Source organism: Neofelis nebulosa, chromosome 8 (assembly GCF_028018385.1).
Source record: "Neofelis nebulosa isolate mNeoNeb1 chromosome 8, mNeoNeb1.pri, whole genome shotgun sequence".
Classification (NCBI taxonomy): domain Eukaryota; kingdom Metazoa; phylum Chordata; class Mammalia; order Carnivora; family Felidae; genus Neofelis; species Neofelis nebulosa.
Window position 1 is genome coordinate 50,671,561 of NC_080789.1, and position 19,538 is coordinate 50,691,098.

The 19,538-nt window shown below is 41.1% G+C and overlaps 1 protein-coding gene across 12 annotated transcripts in view; it reads left to right on the forward strand.

Annotated features, from left to right (window-relative positions):
* The window catches only part of GRIP1 (glutamate receptor interacting protein 1), a 684,772-nt gene that overhangs the window by 518,390 nt on the left and 146,844 nt on the right, over positions 1 to 19,538 (forward strand). For all 12 annotated transcript variants that reach the window (XM_058742105.1, XM_058742097.1, XM_058742104.1 and 9 more), the window contains 2 exons: positions 11,661 to 11,796; positions 14,667 to 14,812. In XM_058742105.1, coding sequence (XP_058598088.1) covers positions 11,661 to 11,796; positions 14,667 to 14,812 — 282 coding nt within the window. The remainder of the gene's footprint in view (positions 1 to 11,660; positions 11,797 to 14,666; positions 14,813 to 19,538) is intronic.

Here is a 19,538-nt window from a genome sequence, read left to right on the forward strand (position 1 = left end):
ATGACTAACATATGTATTGAACACTAAATATGTGGCAGGTACTATATTAAATATAATAATTATTATTAATCTAATGTATATTAGGTCATGTGTGACATACTATATTTGTGCCAGTTTCTATAATAAAATAATATCATAAATTCCTTATAAGAATTTTATCACAATTGTCACAACACCCTAAGGGTAAGTACTCTTATTACCCCTATTTTAGAGATAAGGAAGCTAAGACCGAGAAAAATTCAATAATTTGTTAATAAGTTGCAACACTGGGAAACTTAATAACACATTTTGACAAACCATTGATTTTGAAGAAGTGGGGAACTGAAAGAATTCTAGTTCTGCCATATTTTAAAATCAAGGATATTTTTTTCTTGATGCTTTAGGAGACATGTGGCATCTGAATCAGTTACACCAGAATCCACATCTCAGCTTTATCTATTTTTAAATCCTGATCTATTCATCACATAATTTCAGGGGGCTCAGATTTTTATATTCGGTACTACATATTAATATATTCTCTTTCTCTTGAGGTGCTCTAAGAAACATACAGATATTAATCCAGCTGTCCCCATCACTGTGTAAGATAAATACCAATCATAATTTTGTTTCACATGAATATTTGTGCTGGGTAATATTTATGTGCCGTACATCCCTGTCACTAATCTAACTTATGCTCAGATTCCCAGGGGATGAAAGAAATTCTGGTACATCCTTCATGTCACCACACAGAGGTGGAAAGTGCCAGAAGACCTTTCTCTGCAAGTCTGGGTGGCAGGAACCGAGACTGAAAATGCAGCCATTCATCACAGAAACCCAGCTTTGATCCCAGCAGCTTTGCTGAACCAGGGGTTGTTAGGAGGAAACTTGAAATGAGTATTGGAAAAAGCATCTGCTTATTTCCTGAGGGGGATAAACTTCCAAGTGGCACCACTAAAAGTAATATATAGATAAAACTGTAGTGTGAGCAATAATTTTCTCTCCAGAAGCAATACATAGATATAGCTGTGGTATTATGGTGTGGGCCTCAATCCACCTTATTAAAGAAATGGTTAAATAAATAAATAAATAAATAAAATAATGATGATGATGATCACCCATGTAAGCTTAGGGAAATAACCCTGTCTACTCCTGTTCGAATTCTGCTCCTTTCTCATTTTGCTTCTGCACTATCCAGCAATAATTCTGTTTGCTACAAGCCAGTGCTCATTGCCGGGTCATCATCCCTCTGTTGGGATTGGGGGATTCATTCATTCATTCATTCATTCATTCAGCAGTTACCAGGAAGTACCTACTAATGTGCCAGGCACCATTCTAAGCACCGGACATACAGAGGAGGAAAAACACTCTCTCTGTCATTAGCATTTGGAAATTTATGACTCGTTGCATAGAGTTTTCATCAATAGTATTTCCATTTCACTGTTTATGATCTCTTTTTAAAATTCAACGTAGCTAATAGAACTGCAAGAAGTAAAGGGTTTTGCCAATGCTTATCTTGCTGGATGTGCCTATGGTGGTTGCTTTTAAAATGCCTTTTCTGGGGGCGCCTGGGTGGTTCAGTCGGTTAAGCGGCCGACTTCAGCTCAGGTCACGATCTCGCGGTCCGTGAGTTTGAGCCCCGCGTCGGGCTCTGGGTTGATGGCTCAGAGCCTGGAGCCTGCTTCCGATTCTGTGTCTCCCTCTCTCTCTGGCCCTCCCCCGTTCATGCTCTGTCTCTCTCTGTCTCAAAAATAAATAAACGTTAAAAAAAAAAATTTTTTTTTTAAAAAAGCCTTTTTTATTTTTATGTTACAGCTATAGGGTGGGGGTCTTACAGACTACCCACTTTGCTTAAGGTTATGATGAAAACTATACTAACACTAGGTGTTTCCCTGATATTTAAATCACATTTTACTTCTCTCTCTGTGACATTATATCATGTGACTACCCCCTCCCCGATGAGGCACAACAACACAAACTTTGTCTCATTTTCCAGATTCCCCTTCTTACGGACAGACTTCAATATCCCACCAAAAAAGTTGGAATCCTTGAGGTCCCCTTGTTCCTCACAGATCCTTGCTCCCCACACACTGATTTGCCTCCCACTCAGGGCAGTTCTTCCTCAATATATCTGGAGCCCGTGCCATCCATACAGCTACGGATGGATTTCAGTCTCTCAGGTGTTTCCTACCTGTTTCTAAAAACCCACCCCACCTTTATTGTTTTGGCGTCTGTCTACACTCCAATTCTTAGCCTCCCTGATACTTAGGTGCGGACATGAAACAAGTTCTTGCCACTGGACTATGAACAGAAGTAGGCCATTTTGGCTTTTGAGAAAGCCCTTTTGCCCCTTCAACCGAGTGAATGGAGACAAGATAGAGTCCTGGGGCAAGAGTTTCTAAATTTTCTCCGTTGACAGCCCTTAGTGCCTCGGTAATTTTTTCATAGCGGCTCTAGGTGAAATGAAATATCTATAGTTCCATTTATTAGGTAGTGACGTCCAAACGGTATAGTACATATTGCATCCTAACCACTTAATAGACATTTGAAAAACAATACGTATAAACTGGAAGAACCCGAATACTTAGTAGTGGTACGTGTGTGGTTACTGGGCATCGCACAGCTTCTCAAACTTCCAAATCAAAGAGTGGCAGCCTCATTTCCTGTTCCATATTGATTTTCACGCGGAACTCCCTTTTTCTAAAACCCAAAACCTAACTTTGGAAAGATAGGACATCAACAAAAGCGATATAATATGAGCCAATGTTGAGCAACACTGCTTAGCTGGTACATAGTGTTGTGTCTGAAAGATGTCAAGTGTGGCTCTATGCTCCTCAGAAATTTACAATAGTCCATGGTGCTCCTGTGAGTTCACTAGGGAACCTTGAGGCACCTTAGTGCGCAGTTTGGAAACCAGAGCCCTAGAAGATGACAGAGGCATAAAATTGAAAAGAGCGGAGATCCCTGAACCATCACGTGGAGAGGAGCTGACTAAGGATCAGGAACACCCACCTTAGACTGGTGTATGAGTCTCTGTTGTGGTCGAGCAATTACTCATTTTTCACTTTGTTCACACAGCAAAGCCTATCTTAATTAATGTATCACTGAGGTGGCTTCTAGCGGTTCTCCTTGACTCAAATCTAGTGACTTTCTCCCCGGTGCTTCATGCCATCATTACCAAGTCCACTGCTTCACAGTAAATAACAGGCTTACCTTTCCTAGAACGTAAATCTGAACACTTCCTTTGTTTGCTTCCCAGTCTGTTTTCTACCAATTTTCCTCATGCACCGAACCCTAAATCAGTGTCTCTTAATCTTGAATACATGTTAGAATCACCTGGGAGCTTTAAGAAAAAAAATGCCTATGTCCAGTTCCCCACCTGCAAGGATTTGCATCCAAGTGAAATGGACCAATTCCTTGAAAAGCACAAATGACCACAACTCATCACAATACGACATAGTTAATTTAAATAGTCCCGTAACTATTAAGGAAATTTAGTTTGTAATTTAAAACGTCCAAAAAGAAAAATGTTCAGATTTAAATGGCTTCCTTGGAAAATTATACCAAATGTTTAAAAAAATAGACGTCAATTCCACATAAACTCTTCCATAAAATAGGAAAGAAAGAAATGTATTCCAATTCATGTTATGAAGCTAGCATTATTATCCTGATACCAAAACCAAAGATAGTACAGAAATAAAATTACACACTATATCTCTCATGAATATAGATGCAAAATAAATCCTTACCAAAATATTAGTAATAGAATCCATCAATACATAAAATGAATAGTATATAATTAGCAAGTGAGATTTATTTCAGGGTTGCAAGATTGGTTTAATATTAGAAAATCAGTGCAATCCAGTGCATTATCACATTAAAGAAGAAAAATCACATGATCAATTAATCAGTGCAAAAAAAATTGATAAAATTCCTACTCATCATGATAAAAACCCTCAGAAAAATAGGAATAGAGGGACACTTCCTCAACTTGACAAAGAGTATCTACGAAAACCCACAGCTAACATAATGCTTAATGATGAAATATTTAATGTCGTCCCCCTAAGATAGGGAAGAAGGAAGGATATCCACTCTCACTACTCCTATTCACCATTGTGCTGAAAGTGCTACCTCATGCTTTAGGTAGAAAAGGAAGATAAAAAGTATACAGTTTGGAAACAAATAAAATTGTCCTTTTTTGCAGATGACATGATGGGCTACATAGAAAACCCTAAGGAATCCACAAAAACAAAAACAAAACAACAACAACAAGAACTCCTTGAACTGTTAAGTGAGTTCAGCAAGACTACAAGATACAAGATAAATATACAAAAATCAATTACATATTTGTATACTAGAAATGAACAGATGTACATCAAAATTAATAACATAATATCATTTGCAGTTTTCCCCCCAACAATGAAATAATTAGGTGTAAAACCAACAAAACATGTATAGGACTTGTATGCTGAAAACTACAAAATGCTGATGAATTAAATCAAGGAAGGTCTGCCTGATTGGAGAGACATAACATGCTCATGGATTAGAAGACTCAACATAGTAAAGATGTTTATTCTTTCCAAATTGACATACTGGCTTAAATACAAGTCCTTTCAAATACCAGGAAAATTTTTGTAGATAAAGATAAGAGTATTCCAAAATTTATATGGAAAGGCAAAGGAACTAGACTAGCTAGAACAATAAAGTAGGAGGAATCAACCTACCCAATTTCAAGAGTTATTATATAGTTACAGTAATAAAGTCTGTGTGGTATCTGTGGAGGAATAAATACATCAGTGGAACAACATAAAGAATCCAGGAATTGACTTATTTTTGGAAAGATGCGAAAGCAATTCAGTGGAGTAAAGATAGCTTGTTCAACAAATGGTTACCGAAGCAATTGGTCATCTATAGCCCTTTGCCCTCAAATAATATATGAATCTTTGACTAAGTCTCACACTTTATGCAAAATTTAATTGAAAATTGCTCAGAGACTTAAATGTAAACCATAATATTATAGAACTTTTAGAAACTGTAGAAGAAGTATAGGAGAAAATGTTCAGGATCTAGGGCTCAGCCAAGAGTTCTTAGACTCACTAACAGCATGACCTGTAAAAGGAAAAATGACTGATTGGACTTCATCAAAATTAAAAATGTTTGTTCTGAAGAAGACCTTATTAAAAGGATGAAAAGAAAGTCTAAGACTGGGAGAAAATATTTGCAAATCTCATAATCAACAAGGGGTTAGTATCTCGAATATATAAGCAACTCTCAAAACTCAACAGTAAAAAAGTGAACGACCTAATTAGAAAATGGGCAAAAGACATAAAGAGACATTTCACCAAAGCAAATATGCATATGGAAAATAAGGACACACACACACACACAAATGTTCAACATTTCCCATTAGGGAAAGGACTCAAATTATGCAAAAATAAAAACCACAATTAGATATTACTGATACACCTATCTGCATAGCTAAAATAAAAAAACAGTCACAACATCAAGTACTGGACAGGATGTAGAAAAACTGATATTTCATACACTGCTGTCAGAAATATAAAATGGTATGGCTACCTTGGAAAACGACTTAGCCGTTTTTTAGAAGATAAGTGGACAACTAGCATATGACCCAGCAATTTTACTCCTGGACATTTATTCCAGAGAAATGAATAATTGTGTCCACACAAAAACCTGTGCCTGAATGTTTATAGCAGCTTTATTCACAATAGCCCTACACTAGCAGCAACCAACACATCTTTCAAGACTTAAATGGTTAAACAGACTGTGGTATATCTATGCCATGGACTCCTACTTGGCAATAAAAAGGAACCAACTATTGTTACGGTATGGAAAATTATACTGAATGTAGAAAGTCAACCACAAAGTGTTCATACTGTGTAATTAAATTTACTTAGCATTCTTTAAATGACAAAGTTATAAGCATAGAAAATAGGTCAGGGGTTGCCAAGGGTTCAGGAAGGTGTCCAGGGAGGAGACCAATGAGTATGGCTATACCAGGTAATATGAGGGAACTTGTGATACTGTATCTTGACTGCATCAATGTCAATAAACTGCTTGTGATATTGTATTACAGTTTTGCATGATGTTACCACAGGGGAGAACCAGACAAAGGGTCCAAGGGATCTCTCTACAGTATTTCTTAAACCTACGTGAGAGTCTACCGTTACCTCAAAATTAAAAGTTTAATTTAAAACGTTCCCATCGGGGGGTATTCTGATGATTTGTTCTTGGTGGATCCCAGGCATTGCTATTTGAAAAGCTCCCCAACTGATTCTACCACGCAGCCAGAATTGACAAATTCTGCGAATTCTGCAAATTGAATTGATGGATCTCCTCTCCCCAGAACCCGTGTTCTGTGCCTCTAACACCTTCCCTCCTCCATTCGCTGGACTGAGGCTGTCTTATAAGTCTCTAAGGAATTTGGAAGCAGGGCTGATAATTCTTCCAGGGAGCCATTCAGAGCACTACTTGCTCAGCCTGATCAGGGGGTTCTCCCAGGTTGCACCTTTATTTACTTTTGTCATAGCCCTTGTCACTCTTTGTTGTCATCATCATTTTTTGTTCCCCCACTTTCAGCAACTGTTGAAATTGTGCACTTTGTGATTCCCTGTTCATTTAGCCCCTAAAATGTAGGGACTTGCCGACAATTAGAGTTGACTCTCTTTTTCTGGTCTAAGCCTATTTTTCTTTTTTTAAACAAGCAATGAAGCAAAAGTGTCCAGGCACCAAGAGTTTTACAGAACAAAATAAGATTCTTATGCCATACTTTTATTTCATGCAAACCAGTATTACAAAACTCTAAGACCGTCTAATGATGGGTTCTGAATGCCATATGTCTATGCTACTTCTTTTCTTTTTTCTTTGTCTTCCTTTCTCTCTTCCCTCCCCTCCTCTCCCCTCCCCTCCCCTCCCCTCCCCTCCCCTCCCCTCCTCTCTTCTCTTCTCTTCTCTTCTCTTCTCTTCTCTTCTCTTCTCTTCTCTTGTCTTCTCTTCTCTTCTCTTGTCTTCTCTTGTCTTCTCTTTCCTTTGGTATAGCCAAGCAGATCCAGACTCTGACCAATGCCTGGGAGGCAGAGAAAAACAGAAAAAATTCTGTTTTCACCAGGCATCATTGTTACTTTTCTTAAAACCTTCTGGAGTTTAGCAATTAAGAGTATTGAATTATAAATCCAAGGAAAAACAGCAAACAACTAAATCCTACACTGGCAGTGTGATTCTCGTTGGTTATGTTGAGTGAGTACTCCTACAGAAGTAAACCTGCAATTTCTTTGCTAAGATCACTAAATCTGGTGATTAAGGAAGATGCCAACTCCAGAACCATCTCACTCCTTGCCAGCTGGGCATCATCTATTCCCTGTGCTGCTTACTAATTTGGGGATACTGCAGTCTTCGCTACATTCTTCTTAATTTGGGGAGGGATGTTTGCAGTTTAAATCATGAAGAAATTGTCACGATGTATTGACTTGTCCAAGTTCCAGTGTTTCACTGCAGAGTGTTGTTAAGTAATCTTTGATAAATAAGTGAACTCATGCAAATGAATGCATCGTTCATCATTTCTCTTTACTATTACATCATTATGCAAACATTAAACACCAAAAGATACATAAAATGATTGATTCATCTAATGCAGAGTACAGGTTAGCAGAAAGTAAACTCCAGAAGCATGTTCCTCCCTCTTCTGACTGCTTCTTTTCTCCTGTTCCCTTCAAAACACCAGGAAAAGATTTCGTCAATCCTTCAGGGTATAGAGATACCTGCTTGGCAGTTAACATTCTTGTGATTCAGCGCATTTTCTTGCAACAATATTCTGTCTTTACTCCTGAGTTTTGCCTAATTTAGATTCCTCCTTAGTCTGTTCTGCTTAGCTAATCCTGATCGATAAATACAGACAGATTAGACAGGAGACAAAATTGTGAAATAGATGTTGCATTTGGAATGCTGAGCCTTCACTCTCTATTGCAGCCAGGACCTTCTCTTCTATGCCCCCCTTAGCCCAAACCACACTCTGGCATGCTGGTCTGTGACTCCTTTGCCTCTGTGACTGGGCTGTAAGCATCTCTAACTTTTCTCGTCTTTTGAGTTTCATCGTCTGGCTCTTCGTAGGCACTCAGTAAATACTTGAATCAATGAATGTACAAATTACTCAATTAACTGGTACGTCAGTATTTTCTTTCTTTCATGTTATTAAAACTGGCTCTTGGGGAAAGATTTGAAACATTTTAAAATTAAAGGGTAATTGTGGCGCCTGGGTGGCTCAGTTGGTTAAGCGTCTGACTTTGGCTCAGGTCATGATCTCATGGGTTCGTGGGTTTGAGCCACCTATCAGGCTCTGTGCTGCTGGCTCAGAGCCTAGAACCTGCTTCGGATTCTGTGTCTCCCTCTCTCTCTGCCCCTCCCCCAATCGTGCTCTGTCTCTCTCTCTCTCTCAAAAAATAAATAAACATTAAAAAAATTCGTTTTCATTAGAGGGGAATTGACCAGTTCACAAGGAAACCCAGATGGGTTTATATTTTAACACAGATTAAATTAAAGGAATTAAGCTTTTTCTAGGGGCTGCCTGGGTGGCTCTATTGGTTAAGCATCAGAGTCTTGGTTTCGGCTCAGGCCGTGATCTCCTGGTTCGTGAGTTCAAGCCCTGCATCGAACCCCATGCACAGTGCAGAATTTGCTTGGGATTCTCACTCTCTCCCTCTCACTCTGCCCCTCCCCTGCTCCCCACCCCCCCCCCCAATAAATAAATAAATTAAAAAAAAAAAAACAGGAGTTAAGGTTTTTCTAGATTTTCAGGATTCAGCCAGAAGTCTGGTAAGGACCTCGGTTCCTTCTGGAGAAAACTACATTGTGCACATCCCATAAAGCTGCACCTGTGCACTGGTAGCCCATTTTATGCAGAAAGCATGTTCTTGAAAACCTGAGTAGAAATGAAAATTTTATTAGTTAAGATTTATTTTTACCTTGCCTGGTATTACTGTTTCATCATTGATTCTTTGCACATTTCTGATTGACCTTTGAGATTTGACCTTGAGATGGGCCCTTAAAGAACTATGCTTCTAATTCTTCACATACAGACCTATAACCAAATGCTCAAATGATCAACGTACATATTTAGACAAAATGCGAAGAGTTCTTTTGTTGGGCAGAATCGTTAAGCACATTATGTCTCTGTAATGTGAACAGTCCTCATCTGTTATGTAGTTCTCATTACTTTAATTACCTAACCTGATTTTTAAAATAATTTATACCTACCCTTCTGCCAAGAAGGACTTATAGCAGTTGTTAGGTTTACCTCTTTAAATACCAGTTGGGCCTATGTATGTTTTTATGGGATGTAGAAGGGGTTGTTTTATTCTGTTTTAAAAGGGCACAGGTTAAATGCACCCAATGATGGAATTTTGTTTCAAATGCGTCTGTTAAGTGATATAAAAGGCCCTGTGCTTTTACGCACATGACAAGAATTTTGATTATTGAATTTCAATCATTATTTGGTCTCTCATACGAAATGTAATGAATGAAGCTGACAGCATTCACACTCTTCCTTGGCTTTTACTTTATTTTTTTTTTTTAATTTTTTTTTCAACGTTTTTTATTTATTTTTGGGACAGAGAGAGACAGAGCATGAACGGGGGAGGGGCAGAGAGAGAGGGAGACACAGAATCGGAAACAGGCTCCAGGCTCCGAGTCATCAGCCCAGAGCCTGACGCGGGGCTCGAACTCACGGACCGCGAGATCGTGACCTGGCCGAAGTCGGACGCTTAACCGACTGCGCCACCCAGGCGCCCCTTGGCTTTTACTTTAAAAAGCAATAACAGCTCATGTATGCAGGGTCATGAGTCTGTCATGGAAAAGGGTGTTTTTGCGTGCTAAGGTCACAGGACCTGGGAATCTTGAAAGCCTTGCCTAGAATGGTACTCAGTACATTGCTGAGGAAATCAGTGTCCTGCCCCCCTCCCATTCCTTCCTGGAGTACTCTGTTCTCCGTCCAAGATCCGATGAGTGATCATTCCTTTTATTAACATGATTTGATTTTTTTCATCAGCTAGTGGGATAGTATACCGGCAGCAACAATTTAAGAACTTTTATGATAAGCGTTCATATAGATTTTTGAAATGATAATTAACTCTATTATGTGTAATTAAGGAAGGGGAAGAGGTATGCCAATAACCTTTTTGGTTTCTTAACTTCGAAGAAGAAAGTCCATTCTTGCATTTTTTTAAAATTTTTTTTAATGTTTTTATTTATTTTTGAGACAGAGAGAGACAGATTATGAACAGGGGAGGAGCAGAGAAAGAGAGGGAGACACAGAATCTGAAGCAGGCTCCAGGCTCTGAGCCGTCAGCACAGAGCCCGACGTGGGGCTCGAACTCATGGACTGTGAGATCATGACCTGAGCCGAAGTCGGCCGCTTAACCGACGGAGCCACTCAGGCGCCCCCATTCTTGCATTTTAATATGAGACTCTTTGATGTCCTAGAAGTTGATAACTCCCGAAATTCATAATGTGAGTCGGGAGGAATTAGAAAGCTTGAGTTTCCCGTCCCTACCCAGAAAGTGTGTATGCAGAGGGGGAATAATATAACAGAGAATTTGAAAACAGTGCTGATCAGAATTGGCGTCTGGATAGGTAAACGTTGACTCGACTCATTTTTACTTCTGAAAGAAAGGGTATTCTTAAAGGTTTCTCACTTTCTGTTGTGCCTAAAATCAGAAGACTTGGGTTCCCTCTTGGTGCATAGACATTGTCTGGATAAGATCTGTGAGATGAGGGATTTATGGCAATTATCTGGAGTTTCTGAGGACCAACACCACCTTACCATATTGTGACACATTTTGGTAAGAAGTGATGTGAGTTGTTACGTGAAGCCATTGTACTTTGTTTTCTGAAAGATAGAAAACAATGGAGTCAGTAATATTTTTTGTTGAATCTGTAGAAAGCTCTCTTCTCTTGTGCCCATTGGCTTATTCAGCTGAAATGTACCAGGAACTTGAGGTCTGCTGCTGCATGATATGTATTACTATTTAAAATTATTTTGGGAGCCCTTGGGTGGCTCAGTTGATTAAGCGTCCGACTCATGGTTTCGGCTCAGGTCATGGTCTCACGGTTTGTGATATCAAGCCGGGCCTTGGGCTCTGTGCTGACGGTGTGGAGCCTGCTTGGGACTGTCTCTCTCCCCCCTCTCTCTGCTCCTACCCCACTCGCATGCTGTCTCTCTCCAAATAAATAAACTTCAATAAATAAATAAGTAGATTATTTTTTGTTGTATTATTATTTGAAATTCTGTTCTGGGCCCTTATGTTACAACTCTCTATTGCTCCCTTTGGAGTTACAAGGAGAGAAACCAGAGAAAGTCCCTTGAGAATGGCAGAAAACAAAGGGCAAATATCATTGTTTGTATCTAACCCATGTCAGTCTCTCTGTTGTGAACCTAGAGTGGATTACCCCACTGGTACCCATTTTAATAACCTATAACGGGATGTCTGCGTCGACTTTACCTGCACACACGTCTTTACGAGACACGCTGCAAACTGCAAGGGAAAAGAGGCCACAGACCTTTTCTCGTCCAAGAGAAAGTGGAAAGAGTTTATGGGAAGGAGTCCCTTCGCCATGCGCAACTGCGCCTCGTACTTCTCTCTTTAATAAGGCAAATGCTTTTCTCTTAACAGAGGAATTCAAGGGCTCCACCGTGGTTGAGCTGATGAAGAAGGAAGGCACTACCCTCGGGCTGACGGTATCGGGCGGAATTGACAAGGACGGCAAGCCACGCGTGTCTAACCTGCGGCAAGGGGGAATTGCTGCCAGGTAACTCCCTCTCAGGGAAACGTGGGAAAGGGAACACAGGGTGTGACTAATCCAAAAACCGAAGCTCCATCAGAAACGGTCACTAATAAATAAATGACAGCTGCCATCTGCCGGGCAGAAGCACACCCGGGCATGTTTGTAGAAGCTTTTCTGGCCCGTGCCAAGTCACCGGGGAGCCGCCTGGCCCTCATAAGACTTTAATTTTAAAACGTCTTTGTGGCTCCAGTCCCCAACTATGCCGCTGGACAGCAGACGGGCTGTAGTGGGACTGATGCACTCCGATCATGTAAATGGAACAGATGGCCCATATCATGCGTATGCAGGGAGCGCCCGTGCAGGGATGTGGTAAGCCTACAGGAGTAGGGAAACCCAGCTCTGAGTTTGTAAGTGACGATTTTGCTTGTCTCCCATCTTCTCTGCTTTTCTACTTGTGACATTTCCCTTTTCATCAAGACAAAGATGAGGTTTCCAAAAGGATAGGAAGCTTAGATAGGGAGGTGTTGTTCTGTCCTCGTGCGATGGGCTGCAGACTGCACTCGCTCTTGCCAAAGGCAGAATGTCCTGCGTGCTGGGTCCAGGCGGGCTTGCCTTATAGACAGATTCAAAATTTACTTCAGATGCGATGGTCAGGTTTCGTTAAAAGTGAGGTTAATGTATCTTAAGTCCTGGACACCAATAGTCTTGTCCATGTAATCGCGAAAATAGTTGGGCCTTCTTAACCTTACAAAGTATCATCAAAAATAGTGATTACTTTTGGTGATCAACCCATCTGTACAATGTATAAGCTTAAGCCAACTGACTGCTTCATAATCTGAGGTACTGTTTATGAAATAGGCTGATGTCAACACAGGCACCGTCATCTCCTTTTTTCACGAGGAAAGAGATTTCTTTCCACACCGACAGCTTCCTTTATTTTATAACAGTCATGGCCAATCTCCGATGCTAGGGTCTCATATGTCTCCAGAACTTTTTCATAGGTAGGCCCTGTAGCACGGGTAAATAGGGTGAAGATCTTCAGTTGTATTGATGCCATAATTAAAAGTATTGTTGGGGCGCCTGGGTGGCTCAGTCGGTTAAGCGGCCGACTTCGGCTCAGGTCATGATCTCGCGGTCTGTGAGTTCGAGCCCCGCATCGGGCTCTGTGCTGACCCCTCGGAGCCTGGAGCCTGTTTCAGATTCTGTGTCTCCCTCTCTCTCTGACCCTCCCCCGTTCATGCTCTGTCTCTCTCTGTCTCAAAAATAAATAAACGTTAAAAAAAATTTTTAAAGTATTGTTGGCATTGTCAACTGTGGAGACTGCCCACATGTCCACCGATGGATGAATGGATAAAGAAGATGTGGTATATATATCACAATGCAATGGAGTATTACTCGGCCATCAAAAAGAAGGAAATCTTTCCGATTGCAATGATGTGGATGGAGCTAGAGTGCATTATGCTGAGCAAAATAAGTTAATCAGAGAAAGACAAATAGCATATGATTTCATTCATATGTGGACCTTAAGAAAGAAAACAGATGAACATATGGGAAGGGGCGGGGGGGAGAGAAGAGACAGAAACAAACCACACGAGACCCTTAATGGTAGAGAACAAACTGAGGGTTGTTGGAGGGAGGTGTCTGGGGGAATGGGCTAGATGGGGGATGGGCATTGAGGAGGGCGCTTGTGATGAGCACTGGGCGTTGTATGTAAGTGATGAATCACTGAATTCTACTCCTGAAACCAGTGTTGCACTGTCTGCTAACTAACTGGAATTCAAATAAAATTTGGAGAAATAAAAAAAAAAAAAAAGTAATGCTGTGCTGGTTATATTATCAATGACCAAATTAGTCATTGTTTAAGGCACTACCATTTTATAAGTAGTAAAGGAAAATAATTAAAGATAAGAATTCTGCCCTAAGGGGGCTGATAATTTACTAGAGAAAATGGGTATGAACGACACGAAAAGTTTGGGAACAATAACAGCATTGCCACAACGTGAGCATCGTCACAGAGCATTGGGTGGTAACGTTGCCCAGTGAGTTAGTGAACCCAAGGGAGGAAGGACAGCATGGACCGCAGGCTGGCACAGACGAGGAAAGCTTGCGAAAGAGGAATGATTCAGGCCGGACTTAGGTAAAATAAATGCACACACGTTTCTGTTTGGGGAGAAGGTATTATTGAAGGTCCTTATCCGTGACGCGAATTTTAAGTACTGTCTTTGGTCTCATTGCTTGCTCTTGCCTTAGAAGTAAAGTCTCCCTAAACCCCCAAAGTAGCCATGGTTCTTCTATGGTGTTGAAGAGAGGCGAGACTGGCACTGAAACCCAATGTTTTCATTGTAATTTGTTCTTTTTTTATCAGCCCAGCTGTAAGCATTCAATAGCAGAACAAGCGGACCCTCTCCTTAGCCCTCAACAAACTCCCAGTGCAGATACTGAGAGCTAGGAAATGTCCAGGAGGCAGGCAGCAAAAATGAGAGAGAATGAAAGGAAAGAAAAAGTCTGGGCATGCCAAGATCTGGATCATCTGTTTCTAGAGAACCAAACTCTTTATGGACAGAACAACAACAACAACAACAAAAAAAAAAAAAAAAAAAAAAAAAAAAAAAACCACCACAACAACAAAACAAAACAAAAAACCCAAAACCTCTTTATTTTATTTCATGTGCTCTTTAAAAACAAAAGAGGGAAAGGGTTAGGGAAAAAAATGAGAGACCGTAGCAGATCCAATAGAGGGATATTTCAAAGTATCCCTCCGTATCCTAGGAGGCAGGGGCTCCTGCCAGGCAGGCCTCCCGGGCTTACGTGCATTTGCAGGAAGGGAAAGTGGAAAACAGGGGCAGGCCTGGGGAGAGGACGGGTCCACTGAAGCCACCTTGCCTATTTTGCAGAAGCGATCAGCTGGATGTGGGTGACTACATCAAAGCAGTGAATGGGATCAACCTGGCCAAGTTCCGCCATGATGAGATCATCAGCTTGCTGAAGAACGTTGGGGAAAGAGTGGTTCTTGAAGTTGAGTATGAGCTGCCGCCAGTCTGTAAGTAATCACAATTCAGGGGCGGGACAGCTACGCCACCCCTCTGCCTAAAACAATTCGTTCTCCGTGTTTTCCCTTTTGGCATCGTTGTCTCATTACAGGAGTGATAGAACACTGTTTCTGGATATTTAGAAATTATTTAAATTGATACACCTATAGCCCACTCCGGAAGAATCAAAAAGAGCTCAGAGAACAATAAAATTATACAGGACTCGTGTTCCATTAAGGTCATCTGTGTATATCACCGTTTGTAAGGTCTGCACATTAAGTTCGATCCAAGCTCTGCACAGAGGGACTAGGGTTAGGAAAAGCATGTGTAATGTGTTCTGTGTTGATTCTTGTATAGTTATGTTAATTTCTGAAGCATGAAAATTGATTCAAAGCACATTCTTACCAAGTAAAAATAATAGTAATGTAACCAGAGTAGCCAACACATTTCCAGAGCTTACTAAATGTCCGGCTTTATAAGGAACCTGACCTGCATGGATACGCTTCATTCTCACCATAAGGAGTGTCAGCCTAGCAGAGCTGGACTTGGATGTCAAAGAGCCAGGTTCAGATCCCAGCTTCACCTTTAACTGCGTGCCCTTGAGGAAGTTGCTCAAGCTTTCTGTGTCTCAGTTTCCACATCTGGGAAATGGGCGTAATGTTAGTTCCTGCTTGTATAGCTGTTGTGAGGATTAAATGAGTTAGTATTTGTTGGACAGTTAGAACAGTAGCTGGCACAATAAAAATTTTTGATAAATAATGCATACATTAGCACTATAAGAGAGGCATTATTATCATTATATTTCTCATTTACAGAGGCTTGAGTGAAGTATCTTCCCCAAATAAGTAGGCAGCAGAATCAGTATGTGAAGCCAGGCTCCCTGACTCCAAAGTCCATATGCTTATTTGTTGTGACATATACTTATGCTGTGTGTTACTGCGGGCCTGCATTTAAGCCATGCTCTGCTAACACCACGTCTCCTATTATTAAGCTGTCAACGTAGATGCCAGCCTGACAAAGCCCTTTGCTTTTCTATGCCAGTGAGAACTCAGACTGAATATTAATCATTGATAATAAGTCATTTGTTCAGCAATGACTTGTTGAGCATTTGTTACATTGCGGCCGCCGCGTTGTATACCGGTGGAGTTTACATTTAGACAAGGGAAGACGGATAACAAAACAAGACCCCAGTAGATAAGTAAACTGGACAGCATGAATGCTAGGGGTCATGAATGCTAGGAGAAAAAAGAAAGAGCCAGGAGAGGGATTGGGAAGGTGGGGAGAGGTGTGGGATTGCAGTTTGAAATCGGGTGGCTCGGAAAAGCCTCACTGAGGCTGTGTCGGTGACTTGAAGGCAGTGAGAAAGTTGGTCGTGTGGATTTCTGGGGAAAGAGAACTGCAGAGAGAACAGCCAGGGCTAAGATCAAAGGCAGGCATACACTGGGGTTGTTGGAGAGACGTTAAGAAGGGTAATTTGGCAGGAGCAGAGTGAGCGTGAAGAGAAGTAGAAGAGGAGGTCAAAAATGTAACGGATGAGGTATATTTGGAGGCCATTGGAAGGACCTTAAGTTTGGCTCCGGGTGATAGAGGATGGCATTGTATGAGTTCGGGCAGGAGGCACAGGGTCTAATTCCTGTTTTCAAAGGGTCCCTCAGGCTGTTGTGTTGAGAACAGACTGCGGTGGCTAGGGTGGAAGCTGGGAGACCAGCTGGGGGGCTGTTGTCGTGATCCAGGTGAGAGACGGTGGTGAGGATAGCGAAAAGCAGTTACCTTCTTGATCTGTTTTGAGGGTAGAGCCATCAGGACCTCCTGACAGATCGGATGTGGGTTGTACAGAAATAGAGGAGTCAAAGACCCCCTGAGATTTTGGGCCTGAGCAACCGGACGGGCAGGGTTGCCATTCATGGGGTTGGGCAAGAATGTGGGCAGGGCTCATCTGTGAGGGGGCCATCAGAAGACGTTCATTGTTTGAAATGCTACAGTGGACGTGTCTCTTTGATGTGCAGAGAAGAAATGTCAAGAAAAGCACTAGAGATGGGGTTAGGAGTTTGGGAGAAAGATCTGGGCTGGAAATGTACATTTAGAGTAATGGGAATATAGAGGGTGTTTGAAGCTTTGGGACCAAACGTGAGCACTCAGGGAGTGAGCGTATATGACCAGTCGTGAGTTCTTATTCTGAACATAAAATCCAACACCAAAAATATAATGGTGTTTTTATAACAAAATCAATTGAGGTCTGTGTTCAAAAACCTCCCTGTAACGTTTTTCATTTTCAGCAAGAGTAGACAGTAAAATCGAGCGCTGAGAGCTTGGACTGTGTCACTAGTTAAATATCAGTTTCTCCCCCTGTCCAGCTGTGTGACCTTGGGCATGTTATTTAAGTTCTCTGAGCCTTAGGTTTCTCATCTGTAAAATGGCTATAATAGTGTAGAATTTTTGTCAGAATTCAAGGCTATAATCATGTGAAATATTTGGATCATCGTCATGTACTCAGTAAGATATAGTGCCTGTTAGTCATTATTACATTATTATTATTCCACTGAAAGTACTGTGTTTTCTTTTACTTTAAAGGAGTGCATTTGTTTTGAAATCACTATCTCAAAGCATCACCAAGGAGTTAAGAGAATCCAGATATCTAGAGCTAATGCTCTTGGATTAACCATTTTGATTCCACTAGGGAAATAAATATCAACAAAACACACCCTCTTTCTAAAACAAACTCTTAGTACAGCTTTCCAGGGGTAAGGCCAGTAGTGGAGATTTGCCAAATTATGTGTGAACTACCCAGCAAGGAGTTTGAGAAGCTTTGAAGGAGGTTATGCAGATCCAGGAAGAAGAGGAACATTTTGGGCAGAGGGGAGAGCAAGGAAGGAAGAACTTAGCCCAGTGCACAGGTTTGAACCACAAACGGACTATTGTTGTTGAGGCACAAAAGGAAAGAGAGGACCTGGAGGGAGATAAAGCCAGTGAGGTGGACAGGAACAAAATGATGGAAGCCACACTGGTGGAGCCTGGATAAATCAGGTGGGCAGCAAGAAGCCTTTAAAGGCTTTTAAAGCCAACGAACATCATCAACAGATTTGAGTTTTTAGAGTTCTCATTTTAGGAAGCCAAATGGAGAATAGATAAGAGGCTATCAGCCGCCTGAAGGCTGTTACAGTTTTCCAAAAGAGAGGTGACATCCTGAACAAATATAGCATTAGTAAGGTTAAAGAGTAGAGTGGATATCAGACATATACAGGAGTTAAAACCTATCATGACTTGGTGATTATACCACCTTTTCCTTCCTCGTGCATTAAAGCTGATGAAGAAGAGGAAAAATATTTTTTAAAACAAAAGTGTGAATTCGATGGTAGAAATCAGATAGAAGAGATCTATTCTCCAGGGATTATCTCTGTCTCTATTATGTTTGGATAAATTAATAAGATCTTTGAGTTCAGGGAGGTTGAAGGGATTAATAAACATCCCCTTCACTGAGCTCAGACTGCTAGAGCTGGACCAAGCCGCTGCAGTGAGGCCCTAGGGAGAGAGCAGATTGCTGAAAAATAAGCTGCCCAAGGCCAAGGCCGAGACAGGTAACTCTCAAGAATCACATAATTTGAGGCTCAGCCACCCCCAGAGTCCAGAAAGAAGTGGAGGAAGGATATTCGTTGCATGTCTGTGTGTATGTGATCTGATAGAGAAGGAGTGGAATTCTGACCTTGCTCAAACCACTTACCTTTTGTAAGACTCAGATTCTTTATGAAAATGGAGTGGTTGATCTACATGAGCTCTAAAGTTCTTTTTGACTTTAGAATTACATTGTAGTTTTGAGACTGTATTTAGAGAGAATATTTCCAAACTGTATCTCAGATATTTATGTATTAAAAGTTGGTCTATGGGTACCTGGGTGGCTCAGTTAGTTGAGTGTCCAGCTCTTGGTTTTGGCTCAGGTCATGATCCTGGCGTCATGGGATCGAGCCCCATGTCAAGCTCTGCACTGAGTGTGGAGTCTGCTGGGGATTCTCTCTCTCTGTCTCTCTCCCCTGCATGCTCTCTCTCTCTAAAATTAAAAATTAAAAGTTGGTCTAGAGCAATGCCTTCATGTTTTGTGGTGACATAATCCCTAAAGAATTTTGAAACCATAATCCTCATTTATTTTTTAGTAAGCCACCTAACATTCTTTATTATAAGCTTAAATCATTGGAAAGGGTATAATTTCTGGCATGCTGTTCATTTTATATACCTTTAAGTGAATTTTCCATTCAGACCTTAGAGCTACGTATTTGCCTCATTTATTTTATGGAAAATGTCTGCTACAGAATCTGATTGGCAAAGGCAATCCTCACTGTTAAACCGTCGGCTAAATCAGATTAGCTTTCTATCAGACCGAGTTCTTTAATTCAAAAAGATGTGTTAAAGTGTGTCCCTGTGATTGTCTCTTACTTCTCAATTCCAATTCTATGAGAGATAGACAGGTGACAGATGATGATGATGATGATGATGATGATGATGATGATGGCAATGGGAGGCGGGGGGGAGCAGTCTCAGGTCTCCTCCACGTATTTCCTTCCAGGATTCAGTCTGAAGGAGCAGAAGCCACCCAGAGAAAGCTCTTCCTGTGGCCATAGCAGAGGAAAAGCAGGATAATCCCAACTACCTGAGCACATTTCCAACCAAGTGCTTATTGTATCACTTAACATCCCATTGGCCAAAGCGAGTCACATGGAGAAGCCCGACATATTGAGGAGGGAAAGT